The 12829-nt window shown below is 49.7% G+C and overlaps 1 protein-coding gene across 1 annotated transcript; it reads right to left on the bottom strand.

Annotated features, from left to right (window-relative positions):
* Window positions 1–3406: 3406 nt before the first annotated feature.
* AGMAT (agmatinase (putative)) lies at window positions 3407–11287 on the bottom strand (the record flags this gene model as incomplete). Its single annotated transcript, XM_084241517.1, has 7 exons — window positions 3407–3480; window positions 4188–4272; window positions 5679–5858; window positions 6472–6667; window positions 7577–7625; window positions 9686–9888; window positions 11010–11287. 7 exons carry the CDS (start codon window positions 11285–11287, stop codon window positions 3407–3409), a joined length of 1065 nt encoding a protein of 354 aa, XP_084097643.1.
* Between the last annotated feature and the right edge of the window lie 1542 nt (window positions 11288–12829).

The raw sequence follows: 12829 nt of genomic DNA on the forward strand, positions 1-12829 counted from the left end.
ATTCCCTCCTCCTTGGTTGCCCCTGTCACGTGCTCACACCCCCCATCCCATCTCTGCTGGGGAAGCAGCACAGGGCTCAGTCTCGTAGCAGTACCTGGATGGACCCTTACAGGCTGGAGTGCTGGTCCCCCTGCACCCCCTCCTGGTCCCGCAGTGCTTCTGCCACGTGCATGCCGTCCCCACGGAACCGCCCAGCAGCTTCCGGGCCCTGCATCTTGGAAAGGGCCTCGTTCCAAGTGATCTTACGTGTGAAGGTGTTTCCGGTAGCTCAGAGTCTATCTTGGGAGTCTCCCATGACAGTTGGTCAGCCACTGTTTTAAAAGGGTCAGGGTGAGTGGGCGTTCTGCACGTGAGATTTCTTCCCTAGAGAAGTGGGGGAGAGCTGGGGTGACCGAGGGACCCCCTCGGTGAGCCTCTCCTCGGCTGCCTCTCCACCGTGAAACCGCGCCAGGAAGGGCTCGGCAGGCAAGAAGTACTGTATCAACTTTGAGCCATTTCTGTGTATGTCTTCAGATGCCTTTCTGCTTCTGTCAACTTTAGGGTAAGGATATTAGGAGCCATAATTTGTAATCCTGTTTTTTGAGCGTAGAGATAAGCTGCTCTAAGCCAGTAGACGTTCAACTAAAGACACGCTCTTCCCACCCGCCGTGAGCAGCTCTTCACTCCATGTCACGTTAGTAAAACACCAGACGTGTCTCTGTATCAAGGAACTTAAAATGTCTCAACAATTGTATTTTGAGCACTATTACCCCCAAGTTCTATATCTTCAAGTCCTCTTTGTGACAAGTGAACCAAGACTTGTTCTGGACTCCTGTTTGGCAAAAGGCTTGCTCGAGCTTCTGGCCTCTAGTTTGATGTCTCCTCTGAATTGTTTTCACCCTTAACTTACAGCCGCTTCGCCAGTGACAGAGTCAGACCTGTCAGCTGCACCCCAGCTTGCTGAGCTACCTGGACTCCAGGCCGGATCAGACCAGCCAGTTAGAGAGTTTCCCTTTTCTCTTTTGGGCAAAACAGCCCCATGGAGTTTGGGCGACATTAGGAAGAGTCTGTGCAAACATCAAAGCAGACCCGCCTTGTGTCAAGTGAAGCGTCAAAATGGGACTTGTATACTAAGTATTTCTTTAACCACGGTTGCTTTAATCTAAGCCATTTGGATCCTGAATAACTTAAATAGTGAACTAGAGTACATCATAAATTATTGGAGGCCAGGAATTTCACAGAGTTTGTAGTTTTATTTTAAAAATAAAGAAATCATGCCAGGCTTCATTTTTCCACAGGCTCCTCTAAAAATGAACGCCTTCTCTAATTGCCATGCTTCATGGCCATGCTTCATGCCCGGCCCAGTTAGAAGTGATCAAGGATTCCCACTGACTCCTTGAGGTACCAGTCCTCACAACTGTTTTCTGGACCTGTCATGGCCAGGTTGCTTTTATGATAGTGTTTTTGGTTCAGTGGTAGGTTTTATTTTTAATTTCTGGTACAAATGGAATTCCCAACACTAATTTCTGAAAACCAAAAACTCCCCAGAGTTGTTCATTTGTTTAAAAAAGTATCGTTCAAATAAAAAGTCCCTTCAGACAGTGTACCTCCCAATGTACTAAGAAAGGAAAATGATAGTAAGATTGAAAGCATTCCTGGTAAACATTTTGGCCCTAAAGTTCTTGTGCAGATGATTTGGGGGGCTGGTAGATCTGTCCCCAAGTGGACACTAGAGAGCTTTCATTTTAAATCAGATTTTGTTTGAAATCAAATCAAGATCACCCAGCCCTTTCCCCCTGAATGTTGTTCCCATGAATTTGTTTATCTTTTACTTTTGTGTCAAACATACAAGCCCTTGTCACGTTCAGCCAATGTCGCCACCACCTGTCCTGCATGTAATCACAGACCTGATTTCGGTTTTAACTTCCTAGTGTTTGAATACCCTGAAACTGACTGCGTCCCTGTTCGCAGAGGCGGACTTTGCTGGTCGGTACAGGCGAGGCATCATGTTTAGCAGATGGGGAGCAAAGACTAACTTAAAACGATTCTCTGTAAGAGACTCACCCATGTAAAAAAGATTTCTCACGGCCAGGTGTTGGCACAATCTGTGAACGCTGAAGTCGCTGCCCCACCTCAGCAGCGTGTCAGTGACAAGACCGCCCGGCCTCTGCCAGGTCACGCCGCCATCACCTGATGACCAAGAAAACTTGGTGATGGTTTTTAAATAAGAGGTTGATTTCCTCCTCACTCAGTATATTGAAATGTTTTCCTGATAGATAAAAGATCATGAGCTGAAGGTGTTTTAAGTGGTTTGCTTTGGGAAGGACATTTGTTTTGGGTTTGTTTTTGTTTGTTTTGTTTTGGTTTTTTTTTAATAAAATTCTCTAAAAGCAGGTGCACAGCATCCTTACAGATGAAATGTTGCTCAGGCTCATACACCTGACATCATCCCTTGAAAACAGAGGCAGCAGAGCAGCTGCTGAATCTCTTTGTTCAGTTTGTCAAGGAGGGGGATTGTGTTTTCAAGATTGATGTGAAAAGAAGGTGAATATTTTGCACTTTTGATACTCTTAAGAACAAATAACCTATTTGGCAAATGGTGTCTTTTTTATGTTGTTTTGTTTTGTATTGTGAACAGGCACTGAAGCTGATGTTATTTTAAGATTATTACAGACTGGAAACAGAAATAAACTATTTTAATGTGTGATGATTATGGGTAGCTTTTGCATTTCAAGACAAGGATTTGATCACGGGCGCAGCTACAGAATTGAATTTGCATGTAACTCAACACATGCTTAAGATCAGTGCATCTTAACTGCAGATCTCAGGAACTGCCGTCCTGGAGGCTGTACCAGCTGGAAGAGGAGGCGAGGGGGCAGGCGGTTAAGGAGGCGTCCCTGAGGGTCTGCTGAGTCCCTGGTGTCTGGTTTAGAAAACAATTCATGCACCTCCCTGGGCTTTTGAGGGGAGAGTTGACAGGGAACCGTGTGTTATTCTGTCCCAAGCTTTGTGTTTATGTTCACCACGGCCTAAAATCAGGACGCGGCCCTGAGTGTCCAGAGGAGGAGCCCCAAAAATAAGGAATGTTTGTACAGTGTTATAGGTTTTTACAAGGTCGTTCCTCCAGTGTGTGGATAACCTTGAGCTAAATTCTCCATCCCTTTCCCTTCCATCCCCCAACATTTTCACCAGAGGGGAAAAGCCAAAACAGCCCAAGTGGTGCTTTTTTTTTTTAATCCCTGCTCCTTAGAAGTACGTGCTGTTTGGATTAGCGTTCCTCTGGGTGCCCTGATATCAGCCACCAACGACATTTGGAGCAAAAGTTTTATTGGCATAAACTCTTGAGGATTCAGCTACTTGCTCATAACTTCTTTCCAGAGAACTTGTCCTCGACACAAGCTGGTGTTTTATCCTGGAGGACACCAGCTCAGACAGTTTTCACCTTGGGGAGAGCACACAGCATCTCAAACAGCAGGTTGGCCGCCACGAGGGCCGTGTTGCCTGCAAAGAGGGAAAACCCACGTCAGCACCACACAGGTGTCCTCGGCCTCCCAGGACCCCTCGACCTCCCTGGGTGCTGGCTCCCGCAGAGTCCTGCCTTCTAGAGGGGGCGGCCCACTCCCCGGGACTCACTTTCCCTGGCAGTCTGTTCCTGTCAAGCATCATTTAGAAAGAGTATTTTAAAAGTTGAAGGTTGTTTGTTCAGAACAGATTCCCCTCGAAGGAAAAGCCCTAATGGTGTGTATTATGTTTGCGATCTACCCTCTGAGGCTAATAGGCCTAACTCTGTAAACTTTGCTAAATGAAAATGACTAGGATGGTATCTGCTTCCAATACCTCTCCTACATCCGCTTGCTCCTCCCTTTTTAATGCTATTAAATATTACTTAACTTTGAGAGCTCACTTTTGAATGAAATGTCACAGGCGATGGAGCTGCCCCGCCGTGTCACTGAATGGCAGGCTGGTTTCTCTCTGCTGACTGGTAGGCAAGCTAATAATACTTAGCCGCCTCCCTGGGGTTTTGTTAGGGTTAATTAGCTCATGTTTGTAAGGCATGCAGTAGTAACAGGTTTATTTTCTTCACTGTAGGACATTCTTGGCAGGTTCCTGAGTTGTACAAAAGGACCCATCCATCTACCTTATACATGTGAACTGGATGAAAGCCACTTAAGCTGTGGCTGCCTACCGACCCCCATGTGCTCACTCACCAGAAGGATCGTATAGTGGGGAAACTTCCACAAGATCACAGCCCACCACGTTCAGGCCTTGACAACCCCGGATGATCTCCAGGGCCTGTCCGAGATCAAGTCACAATCATTTACAAGAAAGGAAACCAGGGCCTCCCCCGTGGCGCAGCGGTTGAGCGCTGGGTTGTGAGGCTGCCCGCGGCCTCTGTGGTGCTGGTTCGATCCCCGGCTGCTCCCCCGCCACCGGAGGAGGGTCCCACATGGCGCGCAGACCTCTCCTGCCGCCCGCTGCTCCCCTCGGCAGTGTACTTCGGTCCTTCTGCCTGCTCTGCTCCCCGCTCTGACTCTGGTGAGTTCTCTCGCCCTCCCGCGCCTCTGACTGTACCCAGTGCTTGTATAAATAAATAAATCAATCTTTAAAAAAAAAAAAAAAAAGAAAGGAAACCAGGGGAGGTCTCCACGAGTCCCCACCCATACCCACCCTTTGGCTCAGAAACTGTTCCTTTGCCTCAATAAACATTCCCCGACAGTCACACACACTGGCGGGCATCACAGAGACAACGATCGGAGTGCAGTCCCTGCTCCTCAGGGCTCCATAGTGTGATGACAAGACAAGCAAGCCAGTCATTTCTGGGTCAAGTGTGAAGGACTTCAAGAAAAGCATACACAATTCTGGGTATAGGTAGCAGCCTGCAGCATGCACGAAGGCTTCGCCCAAGGGGGAACACTCAGCTCAAAGGCCGGATGACTAGGGCAAGGGAGATGCAGGCAGCAGAAGCAACACAAGCAAAGCACCAGGATGGAGAAGAGCCAGTAACTATCAATAGATGTGGCTGCAAGTCAGGAGGGTTAGTAGGAGAGCCATGTTGTGTGAAAGGATTTACAGGTAGAAAAACCCAGAGGGATGATGAGTCAAGGAATAATAACTGTTTTAGAAATCTCCGATGGGAACTGAGACTGGCTTTGAAGAGGGAGCCCTTACTTTCTGAGAGGATATAAGGTAATCCTCCTACAAGGTTTAAGTCTTCACTCACCAATATATTTGAATGTCTATTTGTATGGCAGGCCCAGTTCTAGGCTCCAAGAGCAGTGAACACAAAGGCCCCACCTCCTGAGCTTCCCTTCCAGTTAAAACCACACTCCAACCCTGTCCCCCCTGCATGTACCTTACAGGAGTTTTATCCGCGTGTTTCTAGAACTCCTAAATGATCTCAGTAGGTTGTTAACCCCACTGCACACTTTTTAAATGTAACCACCAAAAGAGAAGTTTACTGTTCTGAAGAGGAGCCAACTACAGGTGGACCAGAGGCAGAAAGACCAAACGAAGAATTACTATACCCCAGATTTAAAAGGAGTTACAGTCAAAACAAGTGAGTTTTCAAACCCGCAGTCGGTCCTGAGACCACTCAGGTGCTCTGCTTTTAATATCCTGAAGACTCACTTTGAATCCCAGGAAAGAGGGGAGTTAAGAATCCTCATCCCCAGGAATTGTCACTGGTGGAGCCGCCTTACCTGACTAGGGGTGAGACCAGCGATTTCGGGAGTCCCTGTCCCTGGGGCATAGGCAGGATCCAAGCCGTCAATATCAAAGCTGATGTACATGGGTTTGCCCCCCAACTGCTGCCTGACCTCCCCCATCAGAGGAACCAGGGATTTCATCCAGCAGTCTTCAGCCAGGACTACCCGGAACCCCTGGAGAGAGGGGGCAGAAGAACAGAGGTTAAGGGGAAGCATTTGGGGGCATCTGTGGGCACCAGCCCTAGGCCGAGCTCCATGTGTGCCCAGCATACTGGCCCTCAGTCTCTGTGAGGAAGCTACTACTGTCCCCACGTCCCCAGGGGGATGGAGGAACAATGGCTGGCCAGGAGGCGGGAGCAAGTCAGAGGGAAGCTTTGCTAAGGCAAGAGTGACAAACTCAGGGCAGCCCAGGCCAGCACCCCCTGAACAGCTCTTTCCAAAAAACTAGCCTTTGCATGCTCTGAAAGCAGAGTGCTGGGTGTCCCATTGGGACACAAGCCATTGCACCCAGTGCTGAGGTGGAGAACTAAGAAGGTGAATGCTGAGGAGGTCCCGCCACATCTGAGGGCTCCGTCTGTTTCGACTTGTGACCCCACCGGTGACACAAGAGGCCTCCTCTGCCTCCCAACTGACATCCTCGCTCCTCTCTGCTCCACGGGGCCTTCCTGAGGCAAATTTAGCCTTTCATCCCCTTTCTGAACCGGATTAGGAAAATCCATCATGCCCCTGAGTGGGCAACGGAGAGGGAGGCACCTGGGAGGGGCAGAGGGAGGGTGCGAGCTGTCACCTGGCTCCGGCTGTATCTGTAGGTATCCAGGGTCACAGAAGAGCCCCGGATGCCGATCTGCACCACACGCTTGCAGTCCAGGAGCCCCTCGTCCACACAGCGGCGGAAGGGCGTCCCGTGGTAGAGCTTCTCTCCCAGGGCCTTGTCGGCCGTGTCCATGTGCGCATCCACATGCACCAGCCCCACGGGGCCATGCCTGGCAACAGACAACAGGGCCACTGAGAGGCCACGCCTCTGAGGCCCCAGCATGCCCTCCAGGCCGCCAACACCAAAGCCTTCAAATTACTTAGCAGCTCAGAACAATAAGCTGACATGAGCTTTAACTACCACCTGCTCCCCATCACCCAGAATTCCCTTCTCTGAGAGGTGGAGAGGGCTGGGAGCTCGAGAAGGAAGCACAGCCGCCCAGGTGAGCTGGGCTGAGGATGCACTAACTAAACTCCGCTGCCAAGAAGCAGCCTCCATGCCACTGTCTCTCCAGCCTCCCCACCAACCCTTCCAACCACCCCGAATAAACACAATCCAAGCCCAAAGGCTATACACACCTGGCCCCACGGAGATTGTGGCTTGCACACCCTTCCCTTATCTGAATTCTGGAGCCACCCCAGCCTGGGCCCTGCCCTTTCTCAAACTAATGAACCAAAGTTAGTCCATTTCTGGCAGACCCCACTACTGGGAGATCCATCACCTCATTCTCCAGGAAAAAATTGGGCCTTTCCTCAGTGACACTTCACTGTACCAGTCAGTATTTGTATTTGGTCTTTCAAGCAAAACAGAAACTGAGGTTAACTATCCCGCTAGGGGCTCATCTTCCAAAACCCCAGGCAAGTTGAAAATGCTGAGTGTGCATCCCAGAGCAGCTCTAGGGCAAAGGAAGTGGCCAGGGTGTTAATAATAAATTGTCTTGGCTTCCAGTGATGACTGACAGAGACACCCAGAGCTCAGCGTTAATTTTGATGCAAGGAAGCAACTCAGTGGGGAATTTCCTATCACCCCCCACCCCCATGACCTGAGCCAGCAGAGGTCACTGATGCCATCCACAACTAACTCGTTCCCTGGCTCCTGACTTTTGAAACCTCACTGGGCCCAAACACTTGGGACTTACTTTTTTGCCACTGCTTGCAATATGGGATATGTGATTGTGTGGTCTCCACCTGCAAGGACAATGAAGAAATATCTGGAATGTAGATAAGGTTAGGGGACCATGCATTACGTGAAACAATCTTCAGTTTGCCAAGTTCTGGCACTCTGCCAGTTAAATCGAAGAACTGTAACCCCAGCTAAAATAAGATCTAGTTCAGTAGTGAGAAAATGGTCTCTGGATGTTTGAGATTACATTGGCATTGTAAAAAGGCAATTAAATAAATTAAGGCTTGCAGATAAAATACCCAGAACAGCTTTGTCCAATAAAACTTTCTGCAGTGAAAGTTGCAGTTCTGTTTTTCCACTGGCTACTTTAGTGGCCACGAGTCACATGTGGCTACTGAAATGAGGCTCAAGCAAGTCAGAAACTGAATTTTAATTATTGCTTAAATTAATAATTAAATTAGTAATTTAAATAATTTTAATTAAAATGGTCACATGGGGCTAATGGCTACCCTAGTGGGCAGCACAGGCCTTTCCAGGTTTTACTATTGATAGTAATTAAAATTAACAACAGGGGCCTCCCCGGTGGGGCAGCGGTTGAGCACTGGGTTGCGAAGCTGCCCGCGGCCTCTGTGGCGCCGGTTCGATCCCCGGCTGCTCCCGGCCACCAGAGGAGGGTCCCACATGGCGCGCAGACCTCTCCTGCCACCCGCTGCCCCCCTCAGCAGTGTACTTCGGTCCTTCTGCCTGCTCTGCTCCCCGCTCTGGCTCTGGTGAATTCTCTCACCCTCCCGCACTTCTGACTGTACCCAGTGCATGTACAAACAAACAAACAAATAAATAAATAAATAAAAATACATGCCCCTTTAAAAAAAAATAAAAAATAAAATTAAATAAAATTAACAACAGCTAACACTGACGCTTAAAAGATGCCAGGCACAAAAATGAATAAAGAAATAAAATACAGGCCTCTCTGGTGGTGCAGGGGTTAAAGTCTCAGCCCTATCAAGCTATAGGCTGCAGCCTGAGTTCCATCCAGGCTAGGGAGGTGACCCACATGGCGCAACAGACCTCTCCTGTCTTGCCTGTTTCTCCCCTCAGCAGTGTATTTCAGTAGATCTGCCTGTTTTGCTCCCCACTCTCTGGTGAATCCTCTCAAACCCCTCAACTCTGGCCTACACCAGTTATTGTGTGCATAAAAAAAAAAATAATAAAACCCTCCAGGCACCATGCTGGGCACTCTAGGGACAATTTCACTCTAGGCCCCTCCCACAAAAGTGGCAGGTCAGGCAGGGGCGGTGTCATTCCTCTTTACATAGGAGGAAATGAAGCCAGTGCACAGGGAGCTGAAATTTCAAATCTTGCCATCCAGAAACCACACTCCTCACCTCTGTACTCTGTAGATTAGGCTCTCTAGCTTGGCAAAAACAAAACTGGATATTTAGAGAAAGATCCATGTCATTTTAACTATGTGTGAACCAGAAGAGAAAGAAATGTGACAATGAGGGCGAGGGACAAAGTGGAGAAGGGCAGGGAAAAGCTGCCCTCCAGGTTGATACAGACCCCAACAAGGAAGAAAAAAATGCCCCTTTGCTGATCTCTCAAAGTCCCTAAAGCAAGGCCCTTGAAATAGTTAGAAAGTCATAACCGAGTGCCCGGTAGCAGCTCTTCCAGGTCCGGATCAAGAGCTCAAAGGTAAGGTGAGTACAGGCACTTGCCAGGATGCAAAATTTAAGGAACACCAAAAGCTCAGTAAACAAGATGAGTGCTATTTGAATGTGATGTTTCAAAAAATTAAAAGTAACACCAAAAAATGAAGATACATTATAAAGAGAGATGGGTCAGTAACTGCTGTTCCAGGCAATCTGGGAGCCATACTTACCCTTGATTTTTTCAGTGCCCCTTAAATGTTGCCCTGAGGCAAATGCCTCACTAGCCTCACCCGAGTTCATCCCTGTGGTCCTGCTAGTCCAAAAATGTGTATCTCCCTCCCCAGCAGTTAAAACACACGCATGAGAAATGTGGTGTTTCCTCCTGTCCCCATGTTCACAGCGGCTCGCCTGAGAAGCAGCAGTCCATCATACATAACCCCCAGCCCAGGGCCACGCTTGCCCTTGAGGCGCATTACCCAAGGTCAGAGGAATACAGCCAGCTGCTACGATTTTCTCATAGGCCTCTCGAATCCGGCGGCAGCTGTCCTGGAGGTTGTAAAGATTGACATTGACATCGCCGAGGTCTGCAACCATGAGCGACTGGAAAGGGACGGCCCCGGTGCTGGGGTTGACTCTCCGGATCATCACAGACTCCTCCCGGATCCGGCGGGGTCCAAATCTGGAGGAATAATGATTCTGTGGGCCACCCCTTGGGGTGCAGGAGCCTGCCTTCTCAACCTCCATATCCCAGGCTGGATGATCCTTTGGGCGGGGGATGAGGGTGAGATCTTGTGCATTCTAAGATGTTTAGCAGCATCCCTGGTCTGTGCCTACCAGATGTCAGTAGCACAGCTTCCACCCAAAAATGCCTCCAGACGCTACCAACTGTGTGTGTGTGGGGGGGGGGGTTTACAAGGAGGGGGTTCATGGAGCTGGAGGAACCCCAGATCCCACTGATCTAGGCTACCAATGGAAAAGATTAAAAGTTGGCCACCCATGCAGGGGTTAGACAGCGCTATCAAGCTATCACCAGCCACTGCAGCACAAGTTCGATCCCCAGCTTAGCCAGGGAGCTACACACATGGCGCAGCAGACCTCTCCTGTCTCCCCGCTGCTCCCCTCAGCAGTGTATTTCAGTGGATCCTCCTGTTCTGTTCCCCACTCTGTCTCTGGTGAAATTCTTACTGCTGCCCCCCCCCACTGCACCTCTGTCCTACACCCCAGTTCTTGTATGCATAAATAAATAAATCTTAAAAAAAATAAAAATAAATTTTTTAAAAGTTGGCCCATCTTCAATTGCTAAATGGTTTTAGGTAATAATCTCCCTGAGCCTTGGTTTCCTAATCTATTCCTAATCAGAATATGGATGTTTACTTTACCCTGTTGCTGTAAGAATTATGAGGTCATCTACACAAAGGGCCTTGCACTCAGTAGACACTTAATAAATGGCTGCATTTATAATTCAGATGTAAACTTGCGGAGCTCAATGGGAAAGAGCTGATGCGCAATGATTAGGAAAACGGATTGTTACTTCCACTGACTTGATGGCAGGAAAATTGCCTGAATTTCAGCAATGCTTGAGTCAGGTGGCTTGGGGAAGTATTATCCCCTGCCTCTGGAAAACCAGGGCTCCACCATCACAGTGGCAGCAAGACAGGGGTCCCCCTGGGGAAGGCCCGGCCCTTTCTTTCCCGGGCCTCGCCGCCAACCTGCCCCAGGAGCAGAGGAGCCCATCGGTTTGCCTTCGGGCGCAGGGCTGCGGGCTGTCTGGCCACGTGTCCCCCGTCTCTGGGACCTTACCTGGCCCCGGGCCGGTTGGAGGTCCCGATGTCCAGAGGCACCCCGACGAAGGCGGCGTCCAGCCCCTCGGGGGAGGTCTGCACCGGCAGCCGCATCATAGAGCAAACGCCCACCGACCGGGCCACGAACTCGGAACTGGGGGGCTGGTTGAAGGGGGGGTCAGCGGCCTTGCTGCTCAGGCTGCGGCAGGGGTAGCGGAGCCCAGCGGGGGGCAGCCCCCGTGCGCCCCCGCGGGCCCCCAGGCCGCGGGCGCAGCCGGACACCAGCAGCCTCAGCATGCCGCCCGCCGGCACCACCTCGCCGCCGGCACCACCTCGCCTGCCGCACCGCCCCGCGTGCGCGCCGGCCCCGCCTCCGCCCGGCTCAAAGGGCAGGGGCGCGGGATCAGTGGCAGAGGAGGGGCTGCAGGTGCCGCCGTTCTCCACCCCCACCCCCACCCCTCTCCGGACTTCGGCCTCTGGCCCTTTGCTGGCTGCCTTGGTAAATAGAGCCGGGGTTGGGGTGCCCTACTCGCGCGCACCCACACTGCCCAGGGGAACTGCGACGCCAAAACCTGGTTCTCTCACTCAAAGTAATTTTTTTAAAGGTTTTTATTTATGCATATAAGAACTGGGGTGTAGGCCAGAGGTGTGGGGGGGTGAGAGGATTCACCAGAGACAGAGTGGGGAGCAGAACAGGCAGACTGACTGAAACACACTGCTGAGGGGAGCAGCAGGGAGACAGGAGAGGTCTGCTGCACCATGTGGGTTGCTCCCTGGCCCGGTATCGAATTCATGTCGCCGTGGTTGGCCATAGCTTGATAGCGCTGTGTCTTTGATCCCTCGCCACCAGGGAGGCCCCAAAGTAATATTTTTAAAACCCAAAAGGTTTGAAGGGGAAAAAAGCTTTCTCTAAGAGAGGAAAAAAGGAAAAGCAATTTTTTAAAGAATGTATTAGGTGTTGGGGGCCTCTCTGGTGGCGCAAGTGGTTAAGACGCACGCAAACTATGAAGCTGTTGGCAGCCTCTGCAGCAAGAGTTCAATCCCCTGGCCGGCCAGGAAGCTACCCACATGGCGCAGCAGACCTCTCCTGTCTCACCCGCTGCTCCACTCAGCAATGTACTTCAGTCAGTCTGCCTGTTCTGCTCCCCACTGTGTCTCTGGTGAATCCTCTCACCCCCACACCTCTGGCCTGCACCCCAGCTCTTGTATGCACAAATAAATAAATAAATCTTTTTAAAAAATGTATTAGATGTCTGGAAGCAGAATCTTTCTGAAAAACCTTTCAAAAACAGACTTTGAGCCGAGCCAAACTGTAGGGAAGGCAACAGTGCCAGCAGCCCGCCCATCTACCGTCCTCTTTCTTCCTTCCTTTTATTTTTTTAATGTTATCGACATATAATACACCTTTATTAGTTTCAGGTGTACAACATCAGTGATTCAATATTTGTATAGAGTACTGTGAAATCATCACACTCCAGTTAGTGCGTCATCTCAGACAGCTAATTTTTTTTTCTTGTGATGAGAACTTTTAAGATTTCTCAGCAACTTTCAGATGTGCAATATGGTATTATTAACTGTATTAATAATCATCATGCTGTGTGTTATGTTACAACCTCATGGCTTATTTTATAACTGGAAGTTTGTACCTTTTGACCCCCTTCACCCATCTTGCCCACCAGTGGAATAGTATTCAGCCCCCACCAATCTGTTCACTGTTATGATGAGCTTGTTTTTTATTCTTCTTTTGTTTTATTTTGTTTTAGATTCCATGCAGTAAAAGACAGCATATGGTATTTGTCTCTCTGTCTGACTTTCACATTTAGCATCATGCCCTCAGGG

Source organism: Talpa europaea (assembly GCF_964194135.1).
Source record: "Talpa europaea genome assembly, chromosome: 9".
In the NCBI taxonomy this organism is placed as follows: domain Eukaryota; kingdom Metazoa; phylum Chordata; class Mammalia; order Eulipotyphla; family Talpidae; genus Talpa; species Talpa europaea.